The 26,103-nt window shown below is 39.4% G+C and overlaps 3 protein-coding genes across 7 annotated transcripts in view; 1 reads left to right on the top strand and 2 right to left on the bottom strand.

Annotated features, from left to right (window-relative positions):
• pkd1b (polycystic kidney disease 1b) overlaps nucleotides 1–2,084 on the bottom strand; it is a 34,140-nt gene extending 32,056 nt beyond the window's left edge. Inside the window, exon 1 of the mRNA XM_041816038.1 lies at nucleotides 1,991–2,084. Coding sequence (XP_041671972.1) covers nucleotides 1,991–2,084 — 94 coding nt within the window. The remainder of the gene's footprint in view (nucleotides 1–1,990) is intronic.
• Nucleotides 2,085–4,783: 2,699 nt separating this feature from the next.
• LOC121528422 (ankyrin repeat and SOCS box protein 12-like) lies at nucleotides 4,784–10,571 on the top strand. 3 transcript variants are annotated; one of them, XM_041815888.1, is made up of 3 exons: nucleotides 4,784–4,876; nucleotides 7,610–8,380; nucleotides 10,282–10,571. In XM_041815888.1, the coding sequence occupies exons 2-3, from the start codon at nucleotides 7,618–7,620 to the stop codon at nucleotides 10,431–10,433; spliced, it is 915 nt and encodes a 304-aa protein (XP_041671822.1). In that variant the 5' UTR covers nucleotides 4,784–4,876; nucleotides 7,610–7,617; the 3' UTR covers nucleotides 10,434–10,571. The 3 variants fall into 3 exon arrangements, with proteins under 3 accessions (XP_041671822.1, XP_041671823.1, XP_041671821.1); XM_041815889.1 differs by having other exon boundaries at nucleotides 4,820–4,876; nucleotides 7,613–8,380; XM_041815887.1 differs by lacking the exon at nucleotides 4,784–4,876 and adding an exon at nucleotides 4,941–5,040.
• A 2,316-nt stretch (nucleotides 10,572–12,887) lies between these two features.
• The window catches only part of LOC121527824 (zinc transporter ZIP11-like), a 31,673-nt gene continuing 18,457 nt past the window's right edge, over nucleotides 12,888–26,103 (bottom strand). For all 3 annotated transcript variants that reach the window (XM_041814826.1, XM_041814824.1, XM_041814825.1), the window contains exons 6-10: nucleotides 19,133–19,300; nucleotides 17,841–17,910; nucleotides 13,958–14,056; nucleotides 13,705–13,863; nucleotides 12,888–13,586 (exon numbers count right to left, since the gene is read on the bottom strand). In XM_041814826.1, the coding sequence (XP_041670760.1) occupies nucleotides 13,508–13,586; nucleotides 13,705–13,863; nucleotides 13,958–14,056; nucleotides 17,841–17,910; nucleotides 19,133–19,300 (575 nt within the window). In that variant the 3' untranslated portion in view covers nucleotides 12,888–13,507. The remainder of the gene's footprint in view (nucleotides 13,587–13,704; nucleotides 13,864–13,957; nucleotides 14,057–17,840; nucleotides 17,911–19,132; nucleotides 19,301–26,103) is intronic.

Raw genomic sequence — 26,103 nt, forward strand, 5'->3', positions numbered from 1 at the left:
CATTATGTGTAGAAACACTTTCTCAGAGTGGCTGTGATGCAATTATTTATTATTATTTATTATTTGCCCCAGCCTTCGTTCCTCTATGCAGATGAATATCCTGCTTTGACATGCCTTCTCTTTTCACTTCGGGTGAGTAGTTAAACGTGAGTTCAACCCTCGACGGCCAACATACCACTTATTTCGATTTACTACTTTAAAAAACGGTCGTACCGCGCTGTTCCTACTACAAACTAACCGCTATGCCACCGCCATAGACTGTAGAAAGAATTGGACAAACCCCATGTGACGTCAGTCGTCTGCTTACAATAGGCGGACTCAAACGGCTCTTGAAGCCAATCCGGGGAGGCTTCCATTTTGAAATCCCGGTCTCAACCAAACTTTGGATCAACCTACCCACTAAGCGCGGCTTCCTGTCAGCCTGCTAGCTAGCATCCTGGTTGACAGAAACTGAGCCTCTGCCTTCCGAGCTATCTGTCAATCAAATGAGACGCGCCAATCAGCTTTCATCCTAATTATAATACAAACGATCGTGGTACAAAAAAATTCACCCCCCGTACAGTGGGAGCACAGCAAGACACTAGCTACTGAGACCGGTTTGGTGTTCTGAACCAGGCAGTAAACCAGTTTATTTTGTGTGTCAAACCGGCTGTTTAACACGTGTTCAGACAGGACTTCCGGTGTTCCTGCAGCCAGCCTCAAGTGGACACTCGCAGTATAGCAATTTTTTGCACTTTCGTATTGGCTTCATTGTTCAGGATCAAGGTTGCCTCTTTGCCACCCCAGAGCTTCTCATGTTTACATCCGGTGAAGTGCCAGACAGGAAGGCAGTGGCCATTAACTAAAGCTATAGCGGCCTCTAGTGACGGGAAGTTCATTACAGTTTAAAAGAGCATTATAGACTAGGAATTCAAGCCAGTGTTTATTAAAAATGGTAATGGTAATTTATCTTACCAACTCGTAAATCTAAGCCAGCTAATTTGATAAACAAATTTAGCTGTTTTACCAATAAACTGTGCAAATCCCTGGTTATTTTTTTGACTTTCATGTAAAATATGTGTTGTGAGATGACGTTGCCTGGTGGAAGCAAAACAAAGACGGTTTAACGTAAAGGAGGCTGGTAGACTCTCAGCGTACATCAGTACTGCTCGTGACAGCTGATAGGGTGAATGACATCGCATCATGGACAGGTTTGATTATGCTGCGTTCATTTACCTCGGAAGTCGGAACTGGGAATGACGTCACGATCGTCTGAAAAACTATATTTACCAGTTGTTTGCGTTCCTTTTGTCACAAACATGACGAGCTAGAAAAACAATGGATGCCGTTCTTGTGTTAGCCACTCATTGCTTTTAGCGACATTACTCTAAGATTCCCTCCAGTGATGACGTGTCTTGGTTTTCTGGTAAGAGAGATGCCGCCCCGCACCACCACACTGCCTCCACCAAAATTGTTACCCTATCTGTGCAGCAGTCAGCATAGCGTTCTCCAAATCAGTACAAGGTCAAAGGTCCTAAACAGGCCCCTGATTAGTAAAAGCAGAATCAGCTGTTTGGTGTCAGCAGAGAAGATCTGGAACATTTTTCATTCATGCAACCCACAAACTCAGCTCTGCTGCTCATCCCTCAAATGCATACTCCTCGCAAATGTGGCACCATTTACATGATAAATCTAAACTGTGAGCATATGCCTTTCTAAAGATGGTCCTGGACCAGACAGCAGCAGAAGTGTCTTAGCTGAGCTAACTGTTGCTCAGTGGTAAAATGGGCTCTTTTTGGATGAAAGTAAATTTTGCATTTTATTTGGAAGTGAAAGTCCTCTTGTGGAGAATAAGCAGAGAGGCACAGATCAGAGTTTTCCTGCATAAAATTTCCACACAAACTGTATATTCAGAATCATGACACCTGTCATCTGCTGGAGGTCAAATCCAGAGGAAGTGCTGCCAGGAAACAGGAGAGCGCCTCATGCTCTAAGGAGATTTTGAATTCACTGTCCAGCAGGACACGGCACCTGCCAAAGATCACCAGCATTTTACTGGCCGTGGTAGTACTGGGCTTGACTGGCCAGCCCAGTCTGAACTCCATGGAGAATCTTTCCAGGGGTTGCTTGTGTGTAAGATCCAGAAAAGAAATCCCCAAACCTGTCAAACCTTCCTGATTTTAAGTCGTAAAAGTAAAGCCAAGCTTCTCACCTCCAACTGAAGTGATGAAAAACACACTTAGAATCCAGAGTCCTTCTGATGTATGGGACCTTGTCATCTTGAAGATCACATCAAATCCTGCTGAAGAAAATATATTCCATCCATCACATCATACAGCAACAGGTGCTGAGCCCACTTCCACCATAACAACAAACATAAACCCCAGGACGTCCCCTTTATCCCTGCGCCTCTAATGCAGGATGTGTCCTCCAACTTTGAGTCTTATACACAGTCTAGAGGGACACTCCCTCTCTCCAGCAGATTCACAATGACTTATGGGACTGTCAGCATTTAAAAGTTCTCTTCCCCAATCTCTCCGAGTGCCTGGGTGACTTCTTCTTTGTCTCTTAGCAACATCCATAGACGTCGAGCAGACAATGGAGGCCAGCACTGCTCATTACCATGTTGTAAAACCCCTGGCACTCAATAGAAACCGTCCAAACACTCAGGCAGCCAAGGGCCCTGAAGAAGAAACCTTTCAGAAATCTAAGAGGCATTGCATGTTCTGTTATTTCAAAAATAGATGATTTTTTACATTAAAATAAGAGATATAAGAGAATAAGAGATATTTGAGTGCTTGGATCTTGAAAGGTTATTTTCCTGCTTGGTGCCCACAGCTGGTTTAACAAGCACACTTACCGAGACCTCAAACAAAGACTCTGTGATGCACAAGCAAATAAAACAGACCTACTTGGAAAGGATGCCATCCCAGTTGCCCGGAGAGGGAACGGATAAAACTGAGGGCAATGATGTAGGAAGTGAAGAGGCTTGTCCGTCCGTTGGTCACAAGTGTCTCCAGTCAAGTACAGGACTACTGCACTCAAGTAAAAGTACAGTTACTCCGGTTAAAACTGACTTTAGTTAAAGTAGAAATAATGGTTTATAAATCTGCTCAAGTAAAGTCAAAAGTATTCAGTTAAAATTTGAGTTCTGAATGCCGCTAGAGCTGAAGAATTATATTCCAATATTGCATTTTTTCAATGTGACATGCAGTTGTGTTATTAAGTTCCTCATCTTGAGGGTTTTTCAACAAACACAAGAATAAATCTTTCTATATCAGAACCAGCACTGTATAAGCAGTGTGTAAAGTAGGGTAAAAGTGGGTATACAGAGTTTACTCATGTTAAAATGAAGCACCACCCCTGCACACACCACCACACTAAGATAGATCAAACTTAAAGGTCACGTATTTTATCCTTTAAGACGAGTTTATCTTGTCCTCAGAGGTCCCCAAAACATGCCTGTGATGTTTGTTGCTGAAAAAAAAAAAGTATTTTTGACTGTCTAAAAAAACTGTTGTTTCTGTGTCTGTAGCTTTAAATGCTACTGAGCTGTCTGACTCCGCCCCTGACTCCACCCCTCTCAGGAAATGGATGTATCTCTCCTGATCTATCAGGAGAGTAGGGTTGTCCTTTCTTCCAAACAGGGAGGGCCAACCAGACCTGGGGGCGGGGCCAACTCCCCACATGACATCATGAGCAGAAAATCTGAGAACGGCTTGTTTCAGCATGAAAGGTGGAGAAAGATAGAAGAGGAGGGAATGGATTTTTCTTAATCTTGGGGGATTTAGACAGGCCAGGGGCAGATACGTTTGCTAGAAAAGACTGAAAAAGTGTATTCTGCATAATATGCCCCTTTAATCTGCTCCTCTCTGTAGGCTGGGCCTTTATTTTTCCGCTCTGATCACATTAGGGAATTTACTGATGGTGCAGACATCATCATGAAAACTAGGACTCAAGAATTTTGAAAAAAAAAAATCTCATATTGCAGATGCAGTGTAGCTGTTTTATTCATAATTCTATTTTCTCAAGAAAAACATTTACAAAAATATAAGTCAGATTTTAGCAATTTTTTCTCAGAAAATATTTGCATGATATAGAGCATCACATCTCTGCTGCAAAAAAACAAAACAAAACAAAACAAAAAAGAAGGAAGGAAATATTTTTCTACAATTTTCAGGTCAAAGAAATATTGAACTTTCTCTGATTTGAAAATCCCAGTTGGATATATTGCAATTAAATACAAATTTTGATTCATAGTCCAGTCTTAGTTACTGAGGGCATGGATCTCCAACCAGGTAAAGTTACACCTTTGTAATAAAGTAAAATCCACCAGCTGTTTGAAGGTGTGATGTGGAATCATTCTCTCTACATGTTACTGAGGAGTCAACACAGGTGGAAAGGTAGAAGAGGATTGTAGGATTGTGAAGAAGACTTGTGTAGAAGTAAAAGTAGTGATTTCAAAATGGACTCAAACATCTACTCTTTTATAGTAATTTGGGTAAATGTGATCAGTTACTTTCAGCCACTCTCCAACACTGAAACAGCAGCGACAAACTGATGATAGGCGACAAAACAACAGACCAAACAACATAATATCAAATAGAATATCAGCAAATATCATTAATATAAACAAAAAATAGTTTAAAAAAATAAAGTAATGTCAGGTGGAGCTGTATGCAGGATATGGAGCTTTATTTTAATTTTTAAAAAGCTAAAAAAGAATAAAGAAAACCTATCAGATTTCCCGATCCACACTCCAGCTCAGTAGGGGGCGCTAATGCACGTACACGCTGTCAGCCAATCACCAATAAGCAGCAGCAGCAGAAGAAGAAGAAGGAGGAAGCGCAGAAAGGACAGGTAGAAGAAGAAGGCTGTTGATGGTGGTTTATCCGAGGTAGGCCGATTTTTAACGAGACTAAAACACATCTAAACAGCGTTTTGTGTTTTTTTCTTGACTCATCTCAGAACAAGGAAACGCAGCATTTTCAAATGAGTCCAGTTTGTAGTTTTTAAACGTGGGCTGTTTAATTCGCTGGAGATTATTTTCCTGTAGGGATGGTATGTTAGCAAACATGTTTATGTTTCTGTTTAAATCGTAGCTTTGGCCAAGTAACAAAACATCAACACAGGAGAATATTTAGACTTTTTTAGTAACGTGATACGAAGTGGGACTGTCTTATGCCTGATTCTCATGAGTCTAAACGTCATGAATGAAAATAGCGGCTTTAAGAGCCAGTGGTAACTGGTTGTGAAGGCAGGAGCCTTACAGCTGCAGACTGGGACAGAGGCGTCTCCAGTCTGACTACTGGTGCATCTCAGTTTAGAGGATATCATGAAACAGTCTGGGCTTTGTGCTGCGATCTTAAATGTTCAACATCTTTATACTCTAGACTCATAAAGTCAAATAGCTCAAGATTTACATCAAGACAGCATAATATTAGATAGATTTAACATGGAGAGTTCTTTCCTGTAGGCCTGGCACATGTAAGGAGGACATGAAATGCACGAATCAGTATGAATTAAATATGTTTATTTATCTGCTTGGATCTCAGTAGTAAATTCACTGATGTTTTTAATTTAAAGGCTTGTAGCATCATCATTAAAACTAGGGCTGAGCATTTTTTTAAACATCTGATTCTTTTGACTCATTTTGCAGAGTCAGTGTGAACTGTTTTATTAAAGGGAATGCACATTTTTATGTAATTCTCATTTTAAACAGAAATGTTTTTTAAAAATTGAAGAAATTGATGTTTTATTGTATGATGTGTAGAGCATAACATCGCTGCACAAAAGGAGAGTAATATTATTATTAATATTATTATTATTATATTAATCTCTGATCTGAAAATTACAGTAGGATATTTTGTGATTTAATGTAAATTCTGATTTTTTTGCCCAGCCTTAATTCTGATCAGAACTCTCTAGGGATGTCAGGGTCATGCTCACCTAGGAGAAAGATTGGTACATTTTCAAGTGAAATTCATCTATTAAGGGCACTTTAAGAGGCTGAATATATAAAAGATGTTCTCTTTAGACCAGTGGTTCTCAACTGATGGGTTTGGACCCAGAACTGGGCCGCAAAGCTCTTTCTAGGGGGTTGCAAATGTATGCCAGGGAAAAAAGGGACATAGACTATCTATGACTATCTATCTATGGACATACAGAAATTTGTAGATGCAGTAGGTTTTCCTACGATTATGTGTAAAAGTCAGTATTTTTCTCAAGTTTTCTACCTCTTTATCTCCCTTTTGTTGGGAAATAAAGCTGCTTTACCCACGATAACAAGGGAATTCTTCTGGGGGATTACCAAACTTCCACGCTATCTCGGAAAAATTGAGTAAGAAAAGAGGTATGCATGCAAATTAGGGCTGGGAAATTAATCCCAAATTACAATAAATTGCAATATAGCCTGCTGCAGTTTTCAAATCGCAGACATTGCAATATTTCTTTAACTTGAAATTTTTAAAATACCAGTTTAATAAATCATTTTTTTGCAGTGGCAGAGATTTTATGCACATTATGCAAACAGTCAAGTGTCTTTCTTTAATAATGGTTTACAAAAATCCTCCTTTTTGTGTTTTATGTGTGTTTTTCTTCATCAGAATGAGTGACACAAAAATGATAGTGCCCTTAAACAAAGCAAATGACATCACATTTGCAATACGAGCAAAAATAGTTGGCTCATTCTATCTAAAACTGATGAAGCCTGGCGTTACTTCATGAAAGTCAGACTCCAGCTGTGATCAGCAGGTAGCCAGCCTCACCTCCTCCACCCCAGCCGCCTCCTTTATAGCTTAAAGCTTGTTGCACCTCCATATTCAGATGCTTCGAAAATAATTTAATTGTTTTCAACACATGTTCTTGAATTTGTCAAAAAATACGTAAGATTAACCCAAGAATAACTGCATATTAAATCGCAACATTTGGGGAAAAATCAATTAGATTATTTTCGCAAATCGTTCAGCCCTACTGAAAATCCTTCTGTAATAATGTGCTTTTAACATGTTTGTTTAGTCCCGTCTCTTTGTTCAATAAGCTTTTATATTTACAGTCCAAACATCAACATTTTTTTTGCAGTGTTCTTATGTCTTCATGGTGTAATGGTAGCCAAGAATACTGATTAACCAGTGACTACAGATTAACCAACAATCATGAAATAAATGAAGATTATTTTTTAAAAGTTGGGGTCATGATTTCTCTTTAGGAGGAGGTGTTGGATCCTGATGTCTGACCAGTTGAGAACCACTGCTCTAGACCATTTAATGCTCTGCTTAAACCACAGATGTGCTGATTCTATTCTGGTCAGCCAGTTCTAAATTCAAACTGTTTCCTGGTCTGACCGCCTGGTAAGATTTTGGATGATACCAGCTCTTGTCCTTGAAAGCTGTTACTGACATCAAAAAGCTTTTTTACTCTTTCTCTAACGGATTTAAAATTCTATGTCCAAAATAAAACACTGACAACTTTTTATTTACATTTTTTTTAAACTGGTTATGAAATTGATGTGTCCTACATGGCCATCTCCAGTAAATCATGCATGTATCACCCTTTACTTCATTTGAGTATTAGCCTATTCCATAATTCATGCTGGAATTATTTTTGTTTGTAATGCTTTTTTCCTCTCCAGCAGGTTCTATGATCAGCCTAAGGACCCCTGCAGAAGAAGAAAAACACGTTGAAATTGCCCAGCTCAGACAAGCAGTGCTAGAAAACAATGACAGACTCCTCGAGGAAATGCTATGCCAAGATATTTACAAAAAGGTCATTAACTGCAGAGGAGGCTGGGGAATTGCGGGCACACCCTTACATGCTGCCGTGTCCAAAGGCCATCTCAGCTGTCTCCAGGTTCTGCTTGCCCACGGTGCCCTGGTCGACTGTGTCGATGTGAAGGCTCAGACGCCCCTCTTTGCAGCTGTGCGGGGAAAATACCTGGACTGTGTATTAACTCTCCTAGGAGCTGGCGCCAACCCCAATGGGAACTCATCCAACAACTGCTCCCCGGTCCTGACTGCTGCCCGTGAGGGGGATGTGGAGATACTAAGAGAACTGCTCAAACATGGTGCTGAGGTGAACTCTCGCTCCAAAGTCTTCCTCTGGTCTTCCAGTGCCAGAGTTTCCAGCGGACCGCTGTACCTGGCTGCTGTTTACGGACACATGGAGTGTTTCAGACTGCTTCTTCTATACGGAGCAGATCCGGATTATAACTGCACTGATGAAACGCTTCTGAGTTCTATCAAGCATCCCAAAACTGTGCTTGAAATGTGCCTGAGGCATGGCTGTGGAGTGGAGTATATACAGCTTCTGATCGACTTTGGAGCCAATGTTTACCTCCCTACACTGATTATCGAGAAGTCTACGAAGCAGAATGAGGCTGTGGAGCTGCTTCTACAGGAGAGGGGTACGGAGTCAACTTTCACACAGTCACTGTCTAACAGAATATTAGGGAGCAAGAATGAATGAATGACCAAAACATCAGTGGTCCTAATGTGATCTGACTTTCCTGAAAAGACAGACCCATGCTTCCTTTCACCTTTTAATGCTGTAGAACACATCTGTGTGACTTGGTGGTGAGAAGTTTGTTTTCCTTTTGCTGACAATCATAAGAACAGTTAAATAAGTACACTGATAACAGTGATTTGCACATAGAGCTGGGCAATACGACCTAAAATTAATTTCGGATGTTCTGATACCATTTTTTCCTTCCGGATACGATTCCGTGTTGGGTATCAGCTGATACCGAGTCCTGATCTGATACCAATGTGAACTTTCTGGACTGACTATGCAAATCATTTTAGACCTATATGTGACTAAACAAATAGAATCATAACGTACAGCATCTCTGTGAACCTGAAGTTGTTTTCCTGTTCATTATTGAGTTTTACTGCTAAATATTAAAATAACAATAATACAGGGGGCTGTATCTCAGGCTCTCTCTGTCTCTCCATTACGCTCTTTTCAGGCAGAATCACATGATTACAGAACAGCTTGCTATTGGCTGAAAAATCTCCACAAAGGGTGACAAATGTGGTGGTTAGCATTCGAGCTAGCAGTAATAAACGATCATAATTGGATTAAAATGTATATTGAAGATCTGACTTACTGGTGTGGATTTGATCATTAAAGACCACAAAAGTCACGCAAGATTTTCCCATTTCCTCTAAAATGCTGTATACATGTTGAATTCAGTGCTTTGATCCATAAAGTCACACCAGTATGGTGATCAAAATCGACCCTTCTATTGAATTTTTTAAAATTTGTATAAAGAACAGGGTAAAAAACAATAACAGGTCAAACTGAGTAGACTTTTATTTGGAAAAACCTTCATTTGCAAGCTTGAAATAACATGAACTCTCATGGTCCTTTGTTGCCTATATTTCTGTTTGCTGTTGTTAATTATAAAAATGAAAAACAAAACTCACCAATCTCAAAATGCAGCCGATGGCCACAACGCTGCAGTCCAGTCCATTCAGACTCACAGCTTTGATTACATGTTCATGACATGAGGGCATCTTTAGACCTTGGTCAGGGAGCTCTCTTGTGTGATCATCTGGAAAAAAGCTTGTTTGGAGGCACCAACTTTGTAACCCCGAGAGTTGTCAGTGTAAGGCTCTATAGTTGCAGAGAAGTGCATCACATTTGTAAGCTGCTTGGCCATCTTCTCTCTGAGATCTACAACTCTGGCAGGGAGTTTTCAGGAAAATGTTGGCACCCAGGCAAACAAACTTTGGGTGGAGTGTCTTTATTGGATGTTTAAATCCTGGCTTTTCATCAACACATACTGGGGCCATGTCTTTGGCAGTGTGTTGGGTTACTGCTATCGTAGTGTCAGCACCATCATCGATCTGAACACAGCTAACTCACCGCTAACTTGTCATGGCGCTCTGTACTTCCTTCACTCTCTCTCTCCTCTGCTGATACAAAAACACACATGCACGGAGGAGTTTCCTGGATGTTAGGAGGAGTGAGCTCTCTGCTGTTAGAGAGAGGCGTTCAGAGAAAATGGGAGAAGCGAAACTCCAAGAGAATTGCATGCTGATGGCTCAAAACTTTCACATTATTTATACTCGATGTTTGCGATCTAGTGATTTTATACCCATGAAATCATGTAGCCATGACTGAGTGGTGGCTAACTTCCAAAAACTTTTTGCATCTGCATCTGGATCTGTCATACAGTAGTAATAAGGACCATTCAATGAAGCTTCTGAAAAGAAAGTAGTCTAATAGTTAATTTAAAATAAAAATTTGCCTCTTGTACCATTTAAATGTTAATTATTTCCTTGTTGTGTTCTGTGTCCCCAGGAAATCCAAAGGCCTTGACTTCCCAGTGCCGACTAGCTGTCAGACGATACCTCAAAAAGATCAAAAAGATCCAGCTCATCGAGCAGCTGGACATGCCAACAAGTCTCATCAACTTCCTCCAACACAAGCCGGTCCCCGTCATCGCTCTTTAGTGAGAGCGAGATTCTCATCATGTCATCTAACTCATGCTTTTACTTTGTTGGTAGATTATGGGCGACCTTTTTATTTTATATTTAATCACTTTTGTTTGCTCTGATTGTTGACTGAAAACATTAAAAGTGTGGACAGCAGGTGTGTGTGCTTTTATTTGATGGTGAGTACTTGTAGCTGTTTGGAGACTTTTCTCAGACTTTATTTTAAAACGTGATCCACTTCTTTCAAAGAAGCCGTTTAATGTAATGAAATAGAAAATATACTTCCATTAGTCTCAGTACAAGAATTGTCTCAGTCAGTTGGGATTACATTTAGATGTTTTTGAAAATAGTGTCCTACTGCCCACACTCAAGAAAAGTCCAACACATTATTTTTTACTCACATTAAAGATCACACATAACCAAACTGCCAGTATTTAGTTCAATGGTTCCCAACCTTTTTCCTCACACCCCCAGACTTGTATCCAGCTGAACCCCCAGCACCCGCTAGTATAAAATTATAGTCTTAATTGTTTCTACTGACAAAATCCGCCATTATAGGCCTTCTTATTTAAGAGGCTCTTGCCACTAGATCTGCTTACCATGTGGAAATGGATAAAGAAAAAATACAATTTTGAAAGTATAAAAATGTATCTACTAGAAAACTAATTTTTACTTAAAGGAGACATATTTTACCCTTTTAAGACTTCTATTGGTCTCAGAGGTCCCCAAAACATGCCGGTGAAGTTTGTTGCTGAAAAAATAGTACTGGATTTTTGCATGTCTAAAAACCTCTCTGTTGATGGTAAATCACATTAGTAAGCCCTTGAAAGAATCGCGTTTTGATATTATTGTTACTGTACGAGAAGTTCCACCCACATTCATAGCGACAGTAGACCCCCAGGAATAATGTGGTATGCACCTTATTTACAGCTTCCAATACAAACAGTGTGAACATGATTACAAAAATATATCAATATTTACAAATTCGGGGTGACTTGCTATCGAAAAAACTGTCTTACTTTGTTAGCATCAATCGTTAACTGCTGTAATAGCATACATGTATTTTAGGGATGCACGATACTGGATTTTTGCCGATATCTGATACGCCAATACTTACAGATTCATTTTAGCCGATATCGATATTTAAATACCCTTTTCGTACAAAAAATGTCAGTCCTTTTGGACAGTTTTAGGTTTAAGGATGACCAAGGAAACAATTTTTAGTCCTTAAAAAACACTTTCAAGTTTAAAGAATGAGGATAAATAAAGAAGACTTCACCTGACATAGGTCTGTTGGTTCAGCCAAAATCGCCACTAAGTTATTAGTATATATGGACAAAATTTACAGTTGATATATGCTGAAATACACAGGCAAAATATCGGATGTAAATATCAGCAAAAATTTTGATATCTGCGGGTACTGATACCAGACCGATAATATCGTGCACCCCTAATGTATTTAATGTACTTCCGCTTAGCACTGGAAGTTTGGCCCACATTCTGATTTACAGTCGCCCAGGAATAAGGTGGATATGTTTACAGCTTTTTGAACTCTGAAACTCTGGGCTGGTTCCTTGTAAATATCCGGCTATACCCTCAAAAACTTTAAGTCTTTTCTCAAAAATGAATGGATTGTGCTTTTCACCTTTTGGAGTGGCCGTAATACACTGTCATACATTATCATGATTTAAAATAATACATGCACATCTAATTTTGACCGGTCAGAGCAGGCAGGCGTGTGTCAAACATGATTCCTTTTGTTTAGAGGAACAAGAAACAATCCTAGAGATGCTTACACAAAAGCAGGCATGTGCAACCATCAAGGTTAGTATGGGAAGAAATGTAAAATCTCACCAAGTTGAGGTATTCATATTTGATTGTCAACACAGAATGCCTCATAGGTTCCCTCATGCATGCTAACAAGGACAAGTATTGGACTGAAGTAAATGGGAAATAGTGTTATGCACAATTTGTAAGCAGAAAGTCACATTTGACTGCTTTTGAGGCAAGGTATTCTGGGTAGACGTGTGTGATATTTACACCCATGACTCACTTTCACTTTGAATGCAATAGAGGTACAACGGGGCAGTGAGGTCATCCCAGGCTGTGCCGTCATCCCGGGTAGAAACAGAGAGAAGTGCTGTGTCTGCTGCATGTCACGAGTGTGTATGTGGAGCTCCTGCTGTGTGTTTACAGGCTGTGCTTTATTGGGCTTTCACAACACCACAACAATTATTGTCGTTGTTCTTCAGGATTTGTGATTTGTTGCACTCCGGATCTGAAATTCCTCAAGAGCTAAAGACGGTTAGTTTGAGCTGCTTTATAAAAATATGTTTTTTTAAACAACCCTGAAGTGCATTCTTGATTTTTCATCCATCCTTTAAGGATCAGTTCCCTGATGGTAACTGCTGAGATTTTTCAGAAAGCATGAAAAAGGCAAACAGATAAGACAAAGCATAGTTTGAGAAAAAATAAGAATTACTTGGTTGTTTAATCATATAAATACTTTTCATTCTTTAAGTTTCTGCATTTCAACAAATCAAACATACATCACATGTGATTCTTTGTGATAAACTAAAAGGAAAAAGGCACTATGTATAAATCTGTGAATACACACCGTACCATGATAAGTAATTAGAATTCTGTTTCAGTACACCAGCATTTTACAGTGTAAATTCACTGACGTGGCAAGAATCAGAGGGAATAAACATTCTATTAATTTGTAGGCTGTTAAATAATTTACCAAATTAAATAAAAGACTTCTGGTATTGCTAAGAGGTCATGAAAAAGCTGAAGTAGAAAAAAAAACATTCATTGAGCTCTCATAACTGACTATTTCTTAACAGCTGCTCTAAAGATATGAAGCATGAAACTCAATAAATATAATTATTGTAAAGAAACCATCACATCTTGTTATATAAAATAGTTCTTTGTCACTATTTCTGAATTTCAAGTAGTAAACATTTGACAATATTGTGAAACAGAGCTTCAGAATAAAACCTTCTTATTTGGTCCCCTTTTTAAAAGTGAAGTCAGCAGCACTGTGATGAAATGGCCATCAAGGGTTTGTGGTGGCAGTAGTTATGATGGAATCATCCCAGCCCCACATCCAGCGACATCATCACTACAAAGCCCAGTATGGAGGTGAAGGAGGCCAGCTTCCCATTTCCACTGTTGGCACAAGTTCAGGGAGAAGGAATGGAAAAGTAAGAGACGGATGCTCCGAGAACATGAGTGTTTAAAAAGGCATTCATCCCTACTTACAGTAAATCTACTTTCATTTTCTCACCTAACTTGAGCTTCAGGGATGATGTCATCCACAACCACATAAACCATCGCTCCTGCGGCAAACGCCAAGGCGTACGGTAACAAAGGCTCAGCCATGACGACAGCAACAGCACCCAGCAACCCAGCGATAGGCTCCACCATGCCGCTCAGCTGGCCGTACCTGTTGAGTATGAAACAGCATCTGTTCTTATATCTCAAGTCTTTTACATAGTTTTTGACATGTCTAGATTTTGTTTTTTTATTTGTTTTTTTACCAGAAGGCCGTCCATGTTGAGACACCCGAACCTCGGAGCGGCAGGCTAACAGCCAAGCCTTCTGGGAAATTTTGGATCCCAATACCAATGGCCAAATTTCTGAGGGTAAAAAAGAAAAATAAGAGACACTGATTGATAATGACTCACTGTTAATACTTGTCTACGGTGGCCCTGCAGGCCAATAGGATGAATATTTCAACAGTGGAAAAAAGAACATTTTATGAAACAACAAATTTTCACAAAACACAAAAACATTTCATGAAACACATAATGATGATTCAAGTTCAACTTTATGTTCAAGTAGAAATGATTCAAGTTATTAACCATACCACTGATAATTAACCATATTAATTTTTGTTACAGGTATACCAACCATTGTTTCTAGGAGGCTATAAGACACTTTCTGACTACAGAAACATCTAATTATTCCTTATCCATGTGAAAAGATTTACAGTGTTTTTAAATGCACTTTAAACAAGTGCCTTCCTGAACGTTTGCACAGTGGGGGTTGAGGTGAATCAGCTGTGCAGCACATCATCACTACCTGATGCCACTCGAACACAGTGAAGAGAGGGATTTCTCTTTTGGCTAATCTGTCCTCATGTCTCTACCTTGAGGATGCGAGGAAACGGTGCAAATGAGGGATGCAAGGAGACACAAAACCAACGGAGAAAGACCCCAGTCAAGCACCAGCTGTTGTTGTGCAGCTCACTGGTCAGAGAAGGAGAGCAAGTAGTCTCCAGTCACCATGGCAACGTTGAAATGTACACCTATACTATGAATCTTTGAGAAAAGGACCTTTGTGCTTTCTTTACAGATAGACCCAAACTAAACTTCTGGTTCTAGTATAAAAACAGAAACTGATTTATATTCTAACAGCAAGCAGCTTAGACTCTAATGCATTTACAAATAGAAAGATCAGTGTAGTATTTCCTTAGTGCATCTATTCTGTGGATTTTGTTCATTTGTATGAATGCAGACACACTTCGGACAACAATAGTTGTGTTTAAAGGATGATAATCCAGCTCCTTGAGACTGATCCGGGCTGTAAAATAATCTAAGACTGAGACCAGGTTTGGCCTAACAAGAATCCCCAGAAAAACTGCGGTTCCATTGCTGCAGTATCACTATCTGCCCACTAGATGTCAGCAGTGCACAATACAACATGTAACAGCTCCAATTCTGTAAGGCTTCAAAATAATAAAAAATCATTGACAACTGAATCAAATTAAAAAGAGTTAAAATTTTTATCCCCATACATACATATTTTTTTGGTGGCGTTAACATCTCATTTACTGTGAAGGATGATATCTGAAATCTACAGCTTATGTCAATAGCAGCTATCCAGGAACCACCAGATGTATTTTAGAGAATGACAGAAAATTAATCTGGAAAAATGTGGTGCATGAATTAATAAATAACTGCATTCATTTTTAAAGAATCGGTGTTATTTATAACTAATATTAAAACCAAACCATAAATAAAAGTAATGAAGACTTCACTAAACAAAGGCTTTATTTTTAGTGATTTTGCAAACTGAAATACTAAATAATAATAAAGTAAAATTACTGATGTCAAGTCAAATCATGTCAAAATCTATTTATATGTCACATTTAAAACAATCACAGCTGACCGAAGTGAGGAACAAACTAGAATAACAAAAAACAGCAAAATTACAACATGAGGATGCGATACATTTTTATAAAAGTAGTGAGGCCCTAAAGAAATAAAGTTCCACTGCTGAGAAATGGCCAAGATCAGGGGTAACAAGAAAAAAACAAGGTCAGATTGGAGAAAATTTCCTCAAGCCAAGGAGCAAAAATTTCAGATCATCTTACTTGTGATACAGCTCTTTTTAAAAACAAAAAATAAAGCTTTAAAAATGAATGAATGATAATTAAATAGCTTTAATAAAATATTTAAAAAATATATTTTTTTAAAGGGGTTTTTCTATGTGAACATTTTTCATTAAAATCATTATTTCTAACTGACAATGTCAGCATGTCTAGTTCATTTGCTGTATTTCTTATTCAGACTGATTTCATGAGTTTTTCCATGGAAAACAAGAAAAATTCCAAGTGATCGTAAACTTTTCAGTGGTAATTTATACAGGCAGATTTGAAAAAGGCCTACTTAAAATAAAGAAGGTTGAATTTCAGAAAAATAAAATTAAAGGTGAAGCCTGAGTTTCCTCTTTACTTGATTTTTTTTTATCTTAAATTTTCAATCATTTTTAATAAACACTTGCACATTCTTTTCCCTCTCTGAGCCTCTCCCCACTCTCACACGTTAAACTTATCCTGTTAGTATTTTAAATCTGTATCAGAAAGCCCTGTGAGTTGTCTGAAAGGGGTTAATATCATGTTATATATTATTAGTGAAAGGAGACTGGAACAGACGGGGCACAGCCTGAGATAAGAGAGATTAATCACGTTAAAATGCATGACACCACTGTGAGGGGAGACACAGCTGGATCTGAGACAGAAAGTGAAAGTGAAAACCTGATGGAAAAAAAAATCATCTATGTTTAGAAGAAACACTAAAGCTAGTATGATGAGAAAGTACGAAGAAAGAAGGTAAATTTTGTTTTGGGTCGTGGTTACATAACTTTGATTTTGTGATTTGAATTGTAACTTATGAACTGGTATCAGGATTTGAGCAGCTGTTTGTTCTATTTTAGATTTCTTTTATTATGCATGTATATGTTTGTTGATTAATGTTTGTGAAAACGGGGCAGACAACATTATTCTTCATTCGGCTCCTTCTCATTCAAAGTGAAAGATTTTACGTTGGATATGAATTTTTTTGTTTAATTGAATGAAATAAACATAAATAAATATTTATTTAAAAATGAGTGCTCTCAAAATTGTAGATAAATTGGATTTATTTATCACAGGGATAATTAAAAATGTCACACACAATCACACAACTTCAAAAGTAGCTTTCAGCTTCGACTGGAACGTGTAAAAAAGTCTTTGAGTTCTTGATTTTGATAATTTCATGGATAAAATCCATTTTCTCCAGATTAACACCATCCTAGATTAACTATCAAGTAGACAACAATCCCTGTCTCCACCTTTTCTTTTACTGAAGCTAATAAAACATTTAGATGCCACTCAGAAATGTCCTTTCTGACTATTCTGTCACGATTTCATTCAAGCTACTAGTTATGTAATCTTTGTCGAGTTACTGACGTATGCGATTAATTGTGATCAATTAGTTACAAAGCTTATAATTAATAAGAATATTTTCTTTATGGCCTGACAACCATAATAAAATTTCAAGAAAATATTCACACAGTGGGTGAAGGTACAACACCAAAGAATTCTGGGAATTCTGAAGACAAGTAAAGAAAAATAACTAATAACGAAGTGAAAATTAAACAGGGCAGGAAGGATTTTCTTCAGATCTGTGCAGCAGCTTTTCTGTATCAGTATTTACATTTGGATCTCAGCACTAGTCTGCTACTATGGGGAAGAGAAAATGTTTAAAGGGATGTTTGCACAGGAGAAGACCAAAACAGTGGGACTGCTTTGGCTGTACAGACTTCTTTTCAAAGGGTAGTTCAGGAGCTAGGGCTCCACATGCAATAACCACAAATTTTCTGCCAAACATGCTTTTTATCCCACAATGAACCATAATTCTGTCCTGGTTCATATTCTATGGCATGTGCATTGATGATGAAACTGATAACAGGAACTAGTGAAGACTAACTGGCAGATGCATCAATACATTTAGTTTGAATTAGGCATGTTGTGTCTCAGGCTCTCTCTTAATGGTTTTTAAACTGGCCCAGGTCTAGGCCAGTTTAAAATACAACATTCTGGATTAATGAAGACAAGTGTGAAGTATGCATGTGTGTTGAACATGACACCTGTCTTACCTGGCACTTTCAAAAGTAGCAGAGGAAGTCTTTCCAATGGCTCCAAATCCTACCCCGACTGCCAAACCCTCTGTGGATAAAAAGCACTGTCGTAACTGCAGAATTTGCCTTTAAGATCTTCAAACATGTCAGTGTGTTGCAACAATCCTTGGGGAGTTGAACTTTCAGGAATGATGGGGCTCAGATGGCCGAACAAGATCACACCCCAGGCAGTCCTGGTTCAGGTCCGCCCTGTGGCTCCTTCCCCACCTTTCATTTCTTACCCTCTCCTCCCTTTAACTCACTCTATCCACAGTCCCGCTCTATAAATAAAAGCACCAAAAAAACTCAAAACACAGGTAAAACAAAAAAAATATGAAGGGATGTAGTGAAACATATTGATTGTTTCTCAGTTCAAGTGTGGCTGGCTTCTTCCAAGGCTTTGGGACTCCAGCGAACCACGAAATCATTATCCACAAATGGAGAAAACTATGAACAGTGGTAAACCTTCCCAGGAGTGGTCGTCCAGAGTGCAATGACGACTCATCCAGGAGGTCACAAAAGAATCCAGAACCACATCTAAAGAACTGCAGGCCTCACTGGCCTCAGTTAAGGTCAGAGTTCATGATTCAACCATAAGAAAGACACTGGGCAAAAATGGCATCATGGGACAGTTCCATGGCCAAAACCACTGCTGACAAAAAGGGACACAAAGGCTCGTCTCACATTTACCGAGAAACATCCTGATGACCCTCAAGACTTTTGGAGAAATATTCTGTGGACTGACCAGACAAAAGTTGAACTTTCTGGAAGGTGAGCGTAAAAATAACACAGCATTCGATAAAAAGAACATCATGCCAGCAGTCAAACATGATGGTGGCAGTGTGATGGTCTGGGGCTGCTTTGCTGCTTCAGGACCTGGACCACTTGCTGTGATTGATGGAACCATGAATTCTGCTGTCTACCTATAATCCTGAAGGCCAACGTCTGGCCATCAGTTCTTGACCTCAAGCTCAAACGCTCTTGGGGTCATGCAGCAGGACAATGATCCCAATCACATCAGCAAGTCCACCTCTGAATGGCTCAAAAATCAAAATGAAGGTTTTGTATTTACTTGGGTTGTCTTTGTGAGATATTAAAACTGGTTTGATGGTCCGAAACATTTGAGTGTGATAAATATGCAAAAAAATCAGGAATCAGAAAAGGGGCAAATACTTTTTCAGGGCACTGTATGTTGTCATGGTGATAATGAACAGATTAAGATTGTATAGCGCCGTGCTCACAGGGTCATAACCAAAGAAAAACCTTCTTGCCTGGGATGTTGTGAATGGTGATGGCAAGTATAAGGAGAACAATTCTTCTCCAGCTGCTTCCTGTCTGTCCCACCAATTCCGGCGGTTTACTTTCAGTTTCGCCATCATCTGGGTTTCCCACATTAGGTCCTCTCTTCCTCTGGTACACTTCTCCATTTTCTATTTTATCTGTATGTAAGAGATGAAAAGTCATAAAATTAAAGACACAAATTACATCAACATATAAAATATGTCAAAGTGCATCTTTAAAAGTATTATGAAAAAATGTTAATTCCTCCTTAAATTTAATTCAAAAAGTGAAAATTTCATATTTTCTAGATTTATCACACACAAAGTTAAATATTTCAAAACTTTTTAGTCTTTAGGTTAAAATTTTTGAATTAAATTTCAGGAAGAATGACTTATTTCATGTTATACAATCCTTGAGACCTTGAGAAAAGAAGTGGTGTTAAAAGATGGCTTTAATAATCAGGGGTAAAGGGAGGGGAAATGGTAGCAAAAGGACGTTAATATAAGCAATGTGAGAGAGGAAAGCTATGGGGGAGAAAAAAAGGAGTAATTAATAAGAAAGAGTAAGACCGTTCACTGTATAATAACCATCCAACAACAAGACAAAAACATTTCAATGTGTCATGAAAATCTGTTCCTTATTGTGAGCACAAAGCCCTCCTACATTTTTCCCTGACGGGAGCAGCAGCTGGGCAAAGATTGGTCCACGGTGTCTCTGAAGGGCCATTTGTTCACTCAAGGGTCATGCATTGTCCAAAACTTAGATATTTCTTGTCTTTGTTCCATTTTCTCCATCTTGCTGTCCAAGGGAAACATGGTCTACAGAGGCCTGTGGACTGGTACTTTTCTTTCTTAAACCCCCAATCTGTTATTCACTAATGGTACTGCTTTCATTGCACAACACTACAAACAGTAAATGAGTCAGTGATCCCAGCGTCATTTATCTGAAAGCGACCATTATCATAGAGCTAACATGGCAGAGTCCCTCTGCAGTAGGTTACAGTAGGATTTTCAATGGAGTGAATCCTCCCCATTAAACTTGTTTATCTAAACCAGTGGTTCTCAAATGGTGTGACAAGGCACACTAGTGTGCCCTATGGCAAGTCTAGGTGTGCCTTGGGAATTTGTACAACCATACATTATTATGGCAAGTACTGTAACCAGGCCTTCGCACAGATCTGGCTGGGCCCCTGAACCAAAAAAAAAAACAAAAACAAAAAAAACAACAAAACAAAACAAAACAGAGAATGGGACCCTCCCCAGGTGTGATTTATTGATATCGGTGCATGTGTGTTGGATCAGCAGCATTTTTGCCATTATTCATCACTCTTATCTTACCTTTTTACCAACTTTTCATCAATTTTTACCACTTTTTTGCCACTTTTAACCCTTTTTTGCCACATTATGCCCATTTTCACCCATTTTTTGCCTTTGCTTGGCCACTTTTTTGCCCTATTTTGACAAATTTTCATCACTTTAAACCCATTTTTACTAACGTTCATTGGTAACATTTTTACCATTTTTTGCCACTGGTCACCCATTGTTGCCACCTTTTTGACATTTTCACAAGTTTTTGCCACCTTTAACCCATTGTCTGGCCACTTTTTGCTATAGTTAGGCCTTTTTTTGCCAAATTTTTCATCACTTTTAATCCCTTTTTACCACCTTTTTGCAACTTTGAACCCATTATTGCAACATCATGCCAATTTCACCTATTTTTGCCTTTGTTCTGCCACTTTTTCCCCATTTTTGCCACATTTTTTCTTCACTTTAAGCCATTTTTACTACTTTTGCCAAGTCTTTTTACCTTTTTTGACAGTTTCAACACGTTTTTGCCACTGTTATCCCATTTTTACTTTGATTCACCACTTTTTGCCCAATTTTGCCATGTTTTTGCATCACTTTTAACAATGTGAATATGGTGCGCCTTGAGGTTTTGGCTTAACCTTTGTTGTGCCTTGGGCAAAAAAGTTTGAAAACCACTGATCTAATCCAGTCAACAGAATTGAATAAGAACACCTTAAATATCTTGTCCTTGGGTTGAATTAAATTCCTTTTAATATGCAAGCAAATGAGGCAGTAAAATCTGTGGGGGTGTCAGCTAAATGAGCCAAAGCCACACCCACCCACGAGAAATTTAATTCTGTCAATTTTTAAAAATGCTACAACCTGAATGGAGCAATCATCTGTCTGTTCTGCTGGACCTGTCAGCTCTCTGTGTCAATCAATCACATTAGTCCTGACAGACAGTTTACAGCTAACAAGTCTCAGTTACATTTTCTCCTCCAATCTTTAACTCTTCAGGTATTTCTAACAGGGCTGAACGTTCTGGGAAAATAATCTAATTGCGATATGTTTCCCGAATATTGATTGCAACTTAAAGTACGATCATTTTTTAAGTTCCCCATTTAAGAAATAAATCCCCGTATTTTATAATAAACACAATATCTGGTGGACAAGGCTGAACAATTTAATTGTGATCATTTTGAGTCACCGTTGTATTGACGAGAATAATTATTTGATGTCTTTCTCATTTTAAATCAGACAAACATACAAAAGAGGCAAAGCAGGAATTTTTGCAAAGTGTTGCATGATGTGTAGAGTAGCATCTCTGCTGCTAAAGATTTATTAAACTGGTATTTTGACACACATTTCAGGTCAAAGAAATATTGCAACTTCTGTGATTTAAAAATGGCCATGTGTAATATTGTGATTTAATCTAAAATTTGATTCACTGCCCAGCCCTACTTCCTAATATCTCACTTACTGAGTGATGTTATGTCTCTGTCCCGTTTATGAGACGTCATTGTTGCTGAAAACACTCCATTTCCAGATGATGCTCTTCAAAATAAAAGTATCTAATGATGATTGGCACTGGAGGCTTTTATTGTGACAGACTTGGCAGGAATAGACCGTGTCTATCAACAGATACTTTACTAAACTTTAGCATCGCAACAAACAGGAGGGATTGAACTGTGGCTGCTCTGAGAGAGACAAAGCCAGTCTGCTTCTTTTAACCAACTAGGACTAAAGGCAAGAGAAATATGGATTAAAACACATTCAGGAAGTAAGACGTTTGTTACTGCTGCATCTGGTTCAAGGGAGAAATAGACAAGCACTCCAGCATTTAGCCTGACCCCTGACCTTACAGTGACCTACTATCAGCTGCCTGGCTCTGTTCCAGAGAAGAGACAGTCCGTTTCTGGCTTAAACCTCTGTTATGAGGCTTTAAATGATCCATAGGCCACTGTGGCTGATAGATTTGGGATGTTTACCTCACAATAAACAAAAAGCACCTGTTTCTGGCTATTAACTCTCAATGAAGGCAGTGACTTCTGCGAACAACAGACTGTACTGAGATGAACCGTATTGTGATTTTCTATTACATTATCGCGTATAGGGAGGGGAGGGGTAATTCACTAGTCCAAGTATTTGCCCTGCCCAAATTAAACCCAGCCAGGAAAGGGGTTAACAAAACTTTCTTATAGTCTAAATCCAAAATTTCGTTACATTTAGATTTCAGTGTTTTCATAGCAACCATATTCCTCTATATCTAGAGTGTTAAGACACAACTTATAAATTTAGCTTTACAGGGTCTTTACATCTAATAAAGGATGAAAAGGTTTTGCAAATGGCTATTGTTTGTTTTATACAGTGTACAATCTTTTTTTTAGAATTGGGCTTTGCATTATTGCTTTACTTGAGTATTAAAATGGAAAAAAGTGTTTCTATACAAAATGCTATATTCTCTTATTACCCAACCATACCATCATTACGTTTCATTAGTGGTCTTGCCTAAATGTGCCGAAGGGAAGTCACCACAAAGGAGTCCAGCCAGCATCTCTGACCATCAATCAGCGTCTAGGCCTCACAAGAGTATAGTAAGACTGGAAGGACTGAAAAACTCAGACTTTTATCTGCATGCTGGGATACTATAAGTGCAACACCGCCTTGCCCAGCAAACCCATAGCTCTGTGCGCAAGGCAAGTCTTTGGTTTATCTTAGCCTCACAGTTAGCAGATTGATGGATTGTGGTGCCAAGTTTAGTGAAATGCACCACAGCTTACACGCTCTCACTATCCATGGGCATGGATGATAGCAACATCCAGGGTACCCCTGAATGGCTGGATCATCGTTTTGGCCCAGGAGATGCACAGTCTGAATGGCTCAGCTTTCTTCTCTGCAATTTAACAGCCCTGTGGGGACATCTATAGTCTCTGCAAGGATCACAGCATCATCAGCAAAGTCCAGATAGGTGATCTGGACACATCACATTCAGCTGTACCTGTCACCACCCCATTATCCAGTCCATATAGGTAGTGAAGAGCGTAGGGGTTAGAACGCACGCTTGCCTCACCAACAGGGCAGGCATCAGCTGGACAAGCTGAGCTCCAGAATCCTTCAGAGGGAATCCCTACCCACCAAGCTGAACGCCCTCCAGAAGTCAACAAGTTACCCTCTATCAAATTCTCAAAACACTCCATGATGACCCAAAGTGCTAGGATGTGATCTACTCTAGACCTCCAGGGTGAGAAACCCAACTGTTCAGGCTGCTGATGCTCAAGCAGTGGTTTGGTTCGCAGATCTTATTCAGAGGTATCAGCACAAGAACCTTGCCCAGCACAGAAAGATGCCCCTGTGGTTGCTGCACTCTCATGCATCACTCTTTCCCTTAGAGATTTGGCCCTGTGAGCTGGGCAGATGTCACATGTGCCCTGTTAGTGCCCTCTGCAGTCTTGCACAGGTAGCAAACCCTGGTCTCTGCATCTCTCTGCATTGCTGTCACAGTCCCATGCTTCAGCCTCCTGTCCAGTTAGACGGATTACGCTGGCAAGTTTAGTGAAATGCACCACCACACCTATGCAAAATCTGGCTCCCCAAAATCCACCAATAGCTAATCTGATACGACTAGAGTCCGCCTCCCTGGGCACCTTAACCGCAATTCCAGGGTTGTGGAATGCCGGAATACCAGATGGTCACCTCTAAAGACTCCTGAACACCCTGCAGTCCCTGAACAGCCTCCAGCATCCACCCACAAGTGCATGATCTATCTCCCTCTTTGTGATGTTACCAAGTCCAGCACCCAGAGTCAGGTCTCTGGAACCTCAATCCAGCAATCCTCAAGCTCTGAATGTTGGCAAAGCCTTCACCTCGTTGTCCAGAGCCACACGGACCAGCACATGCCTTTTAGCCCTCCATGTTTGTGTTAGTGTTAGCACTGAGGTCCCCAAGGATGACCAGGGCATCACTTCCGTGAACCAAACCCACCATTGAGTCAAGTTGGGTGTAGAACAAATCCTTTGAAGAGAGCTCACATCAGTGCTTACTGTGTTTCCTTTACCTTTATATTAGTGGGGTTTGCCGCCACCTAATGGCCCGCCCGCCCCTGCCTGAAGGACAATTAAATTTCATTTTCTTTAAAGCGCCAGATCACGACAGAAGTCATTTACGGATACCTTTCCTGTAGAACAGGAACCTTGCCCTTTTAGTAAACAAACCAATAAGCCTTATGTAACTCATCTTATTTACACATCAGCATGTCATTTCAGTTCTCTTCCCTGTGTCAGAGCTGGAGTCACAGGTGTGTTGGGATGCTCTGACTCAATATCATGAGAGAGAGTTCTGTACTGCAAATTATTTATCTGCTACAGTTGTGTTAGGACTGATGTCCTGCTTGTTTTACATCCAAGATAACTAAACAAGGACTGAATTTTGGCGCAAGATTACAGCAAAAGAAACAGTCCTAAAGTTACTCCTGATGATAATACTGTTACTCATTCCAATCAGACATTATAGCATTGATGAGGTGGAACATTAAAGAGTTTCAGGCTGAACTGATCAGAAAGGACACTGCTGCAGAACATTGGGATAATTTGCAGAAAAGAGAGACATTTTAATGTAGGAAAAAATTTAACTGAGCAATGAGAGTTAAAGTAAAAGTGAGAAACCTAAAGGTCACATATTTTACCCTTTTAAGACAAGTTTATAATCATCTCAGAGTTCCCCAAAACATGCCTGTGAAGTCTGATGCTGAAAAAACACTCCAGTGTTGGATCTTTGTACAGTCATGGACGGAAGTATCAGCACCCCTGGAATTTTTCCAGAAAATACACCATTTCTCCCAGAAATTGTTGCAATTACAAATATTTTTGGTACACACATGTTTATTTCATTTACGTGCATTGGAGCAACACAAAAAATCTGAAGAAAAAAGACAGAATTGACAAAATTTTACACAAAACTCAAAAAATGGGCCAGACAAAATAATTGGCACCCTCAACTTAATATTTGGTTGCACACTCTTGGGAAAAAATAACTGAAACCAATCACTTCCTATGACCATCAACAAGCTTCTTACACCTCTCAACTGGAATTTTGGACCACTCTTCTTTTGCAAACTGCTCCAGGTCTCTCAGATTTGAAGGGTGCTTCTTGCAACAGCAGTTTTGAGATCTCTCCATAGGTGTTCAATGGGATTTAGATCCGGACTCATTGCTGGCCACTTCAGAACTCTCCGGCTTTGTCTCCAACCATTTCTTGGTGCTTTTTGAGGTATGTTTGGGGTCATTGTCCTGCTGGAACACCCATGACCTCTGACCCAGACCCAGCTTTCTGACACTAGGCCCTACATTGGGCCCAAAATCTTTTGATAGTCTCCAGATTTCATGATTCCTTGCACACAGTCAAGACACCCAGTGCCAGAGGCAGCAAAACATCCCCAAAACATCCTTGAACCTCCACCATGTTTGACTGTAGGTTCTGTGTTCTTTTCTTTGTAGGCCTCATTCTGTTTTCTGTAAACAGTAGAATGACCTGCTTTTCCAAAAAGCTCTACCTTAGTCTCATCTGTCCTCAAAATGTTCTCCCAGAAGGATTGAGGCTTACTCAGGTACATTTTTGCAAACTCCAGTCTGGCTTTTTTATGTCTCTTTGTCAGCAGTGGGGTTCTCCTCGGTCTCCTG

Source organism: Cheilinus undulatus, linkage group 20 (genome assembly GCF_018320785.1).
Source record: "Cheilinus undulatus linkage group 20, ASM1832078v1, whole genome shotgun sequence".
Classification (NCBI taxonomy): Eukaryota; Metazoa; Chordata; class Actinopteri; order Labriformes; family Labridae; genus Cheilinus; species Cheilinus undulatus.

Bases quoted from the DNA above. Each gene is read 5' to 3' on its own strand.
- LOC121528422 (XM_041815888.1), top strand. From the start codon at position 7,618: ATGATCAGCCTAAGGACCCCTGCAGAAGAAGAAAAACACGTTGAAATT. The intron at 8,381-10,281 runs GTACGGAGTCAA...CTGTGTCCCCAG, and splicing joins GCTGCTTCTACAGGAGAGGG to GAAATCCAAAGGCCTTGACT.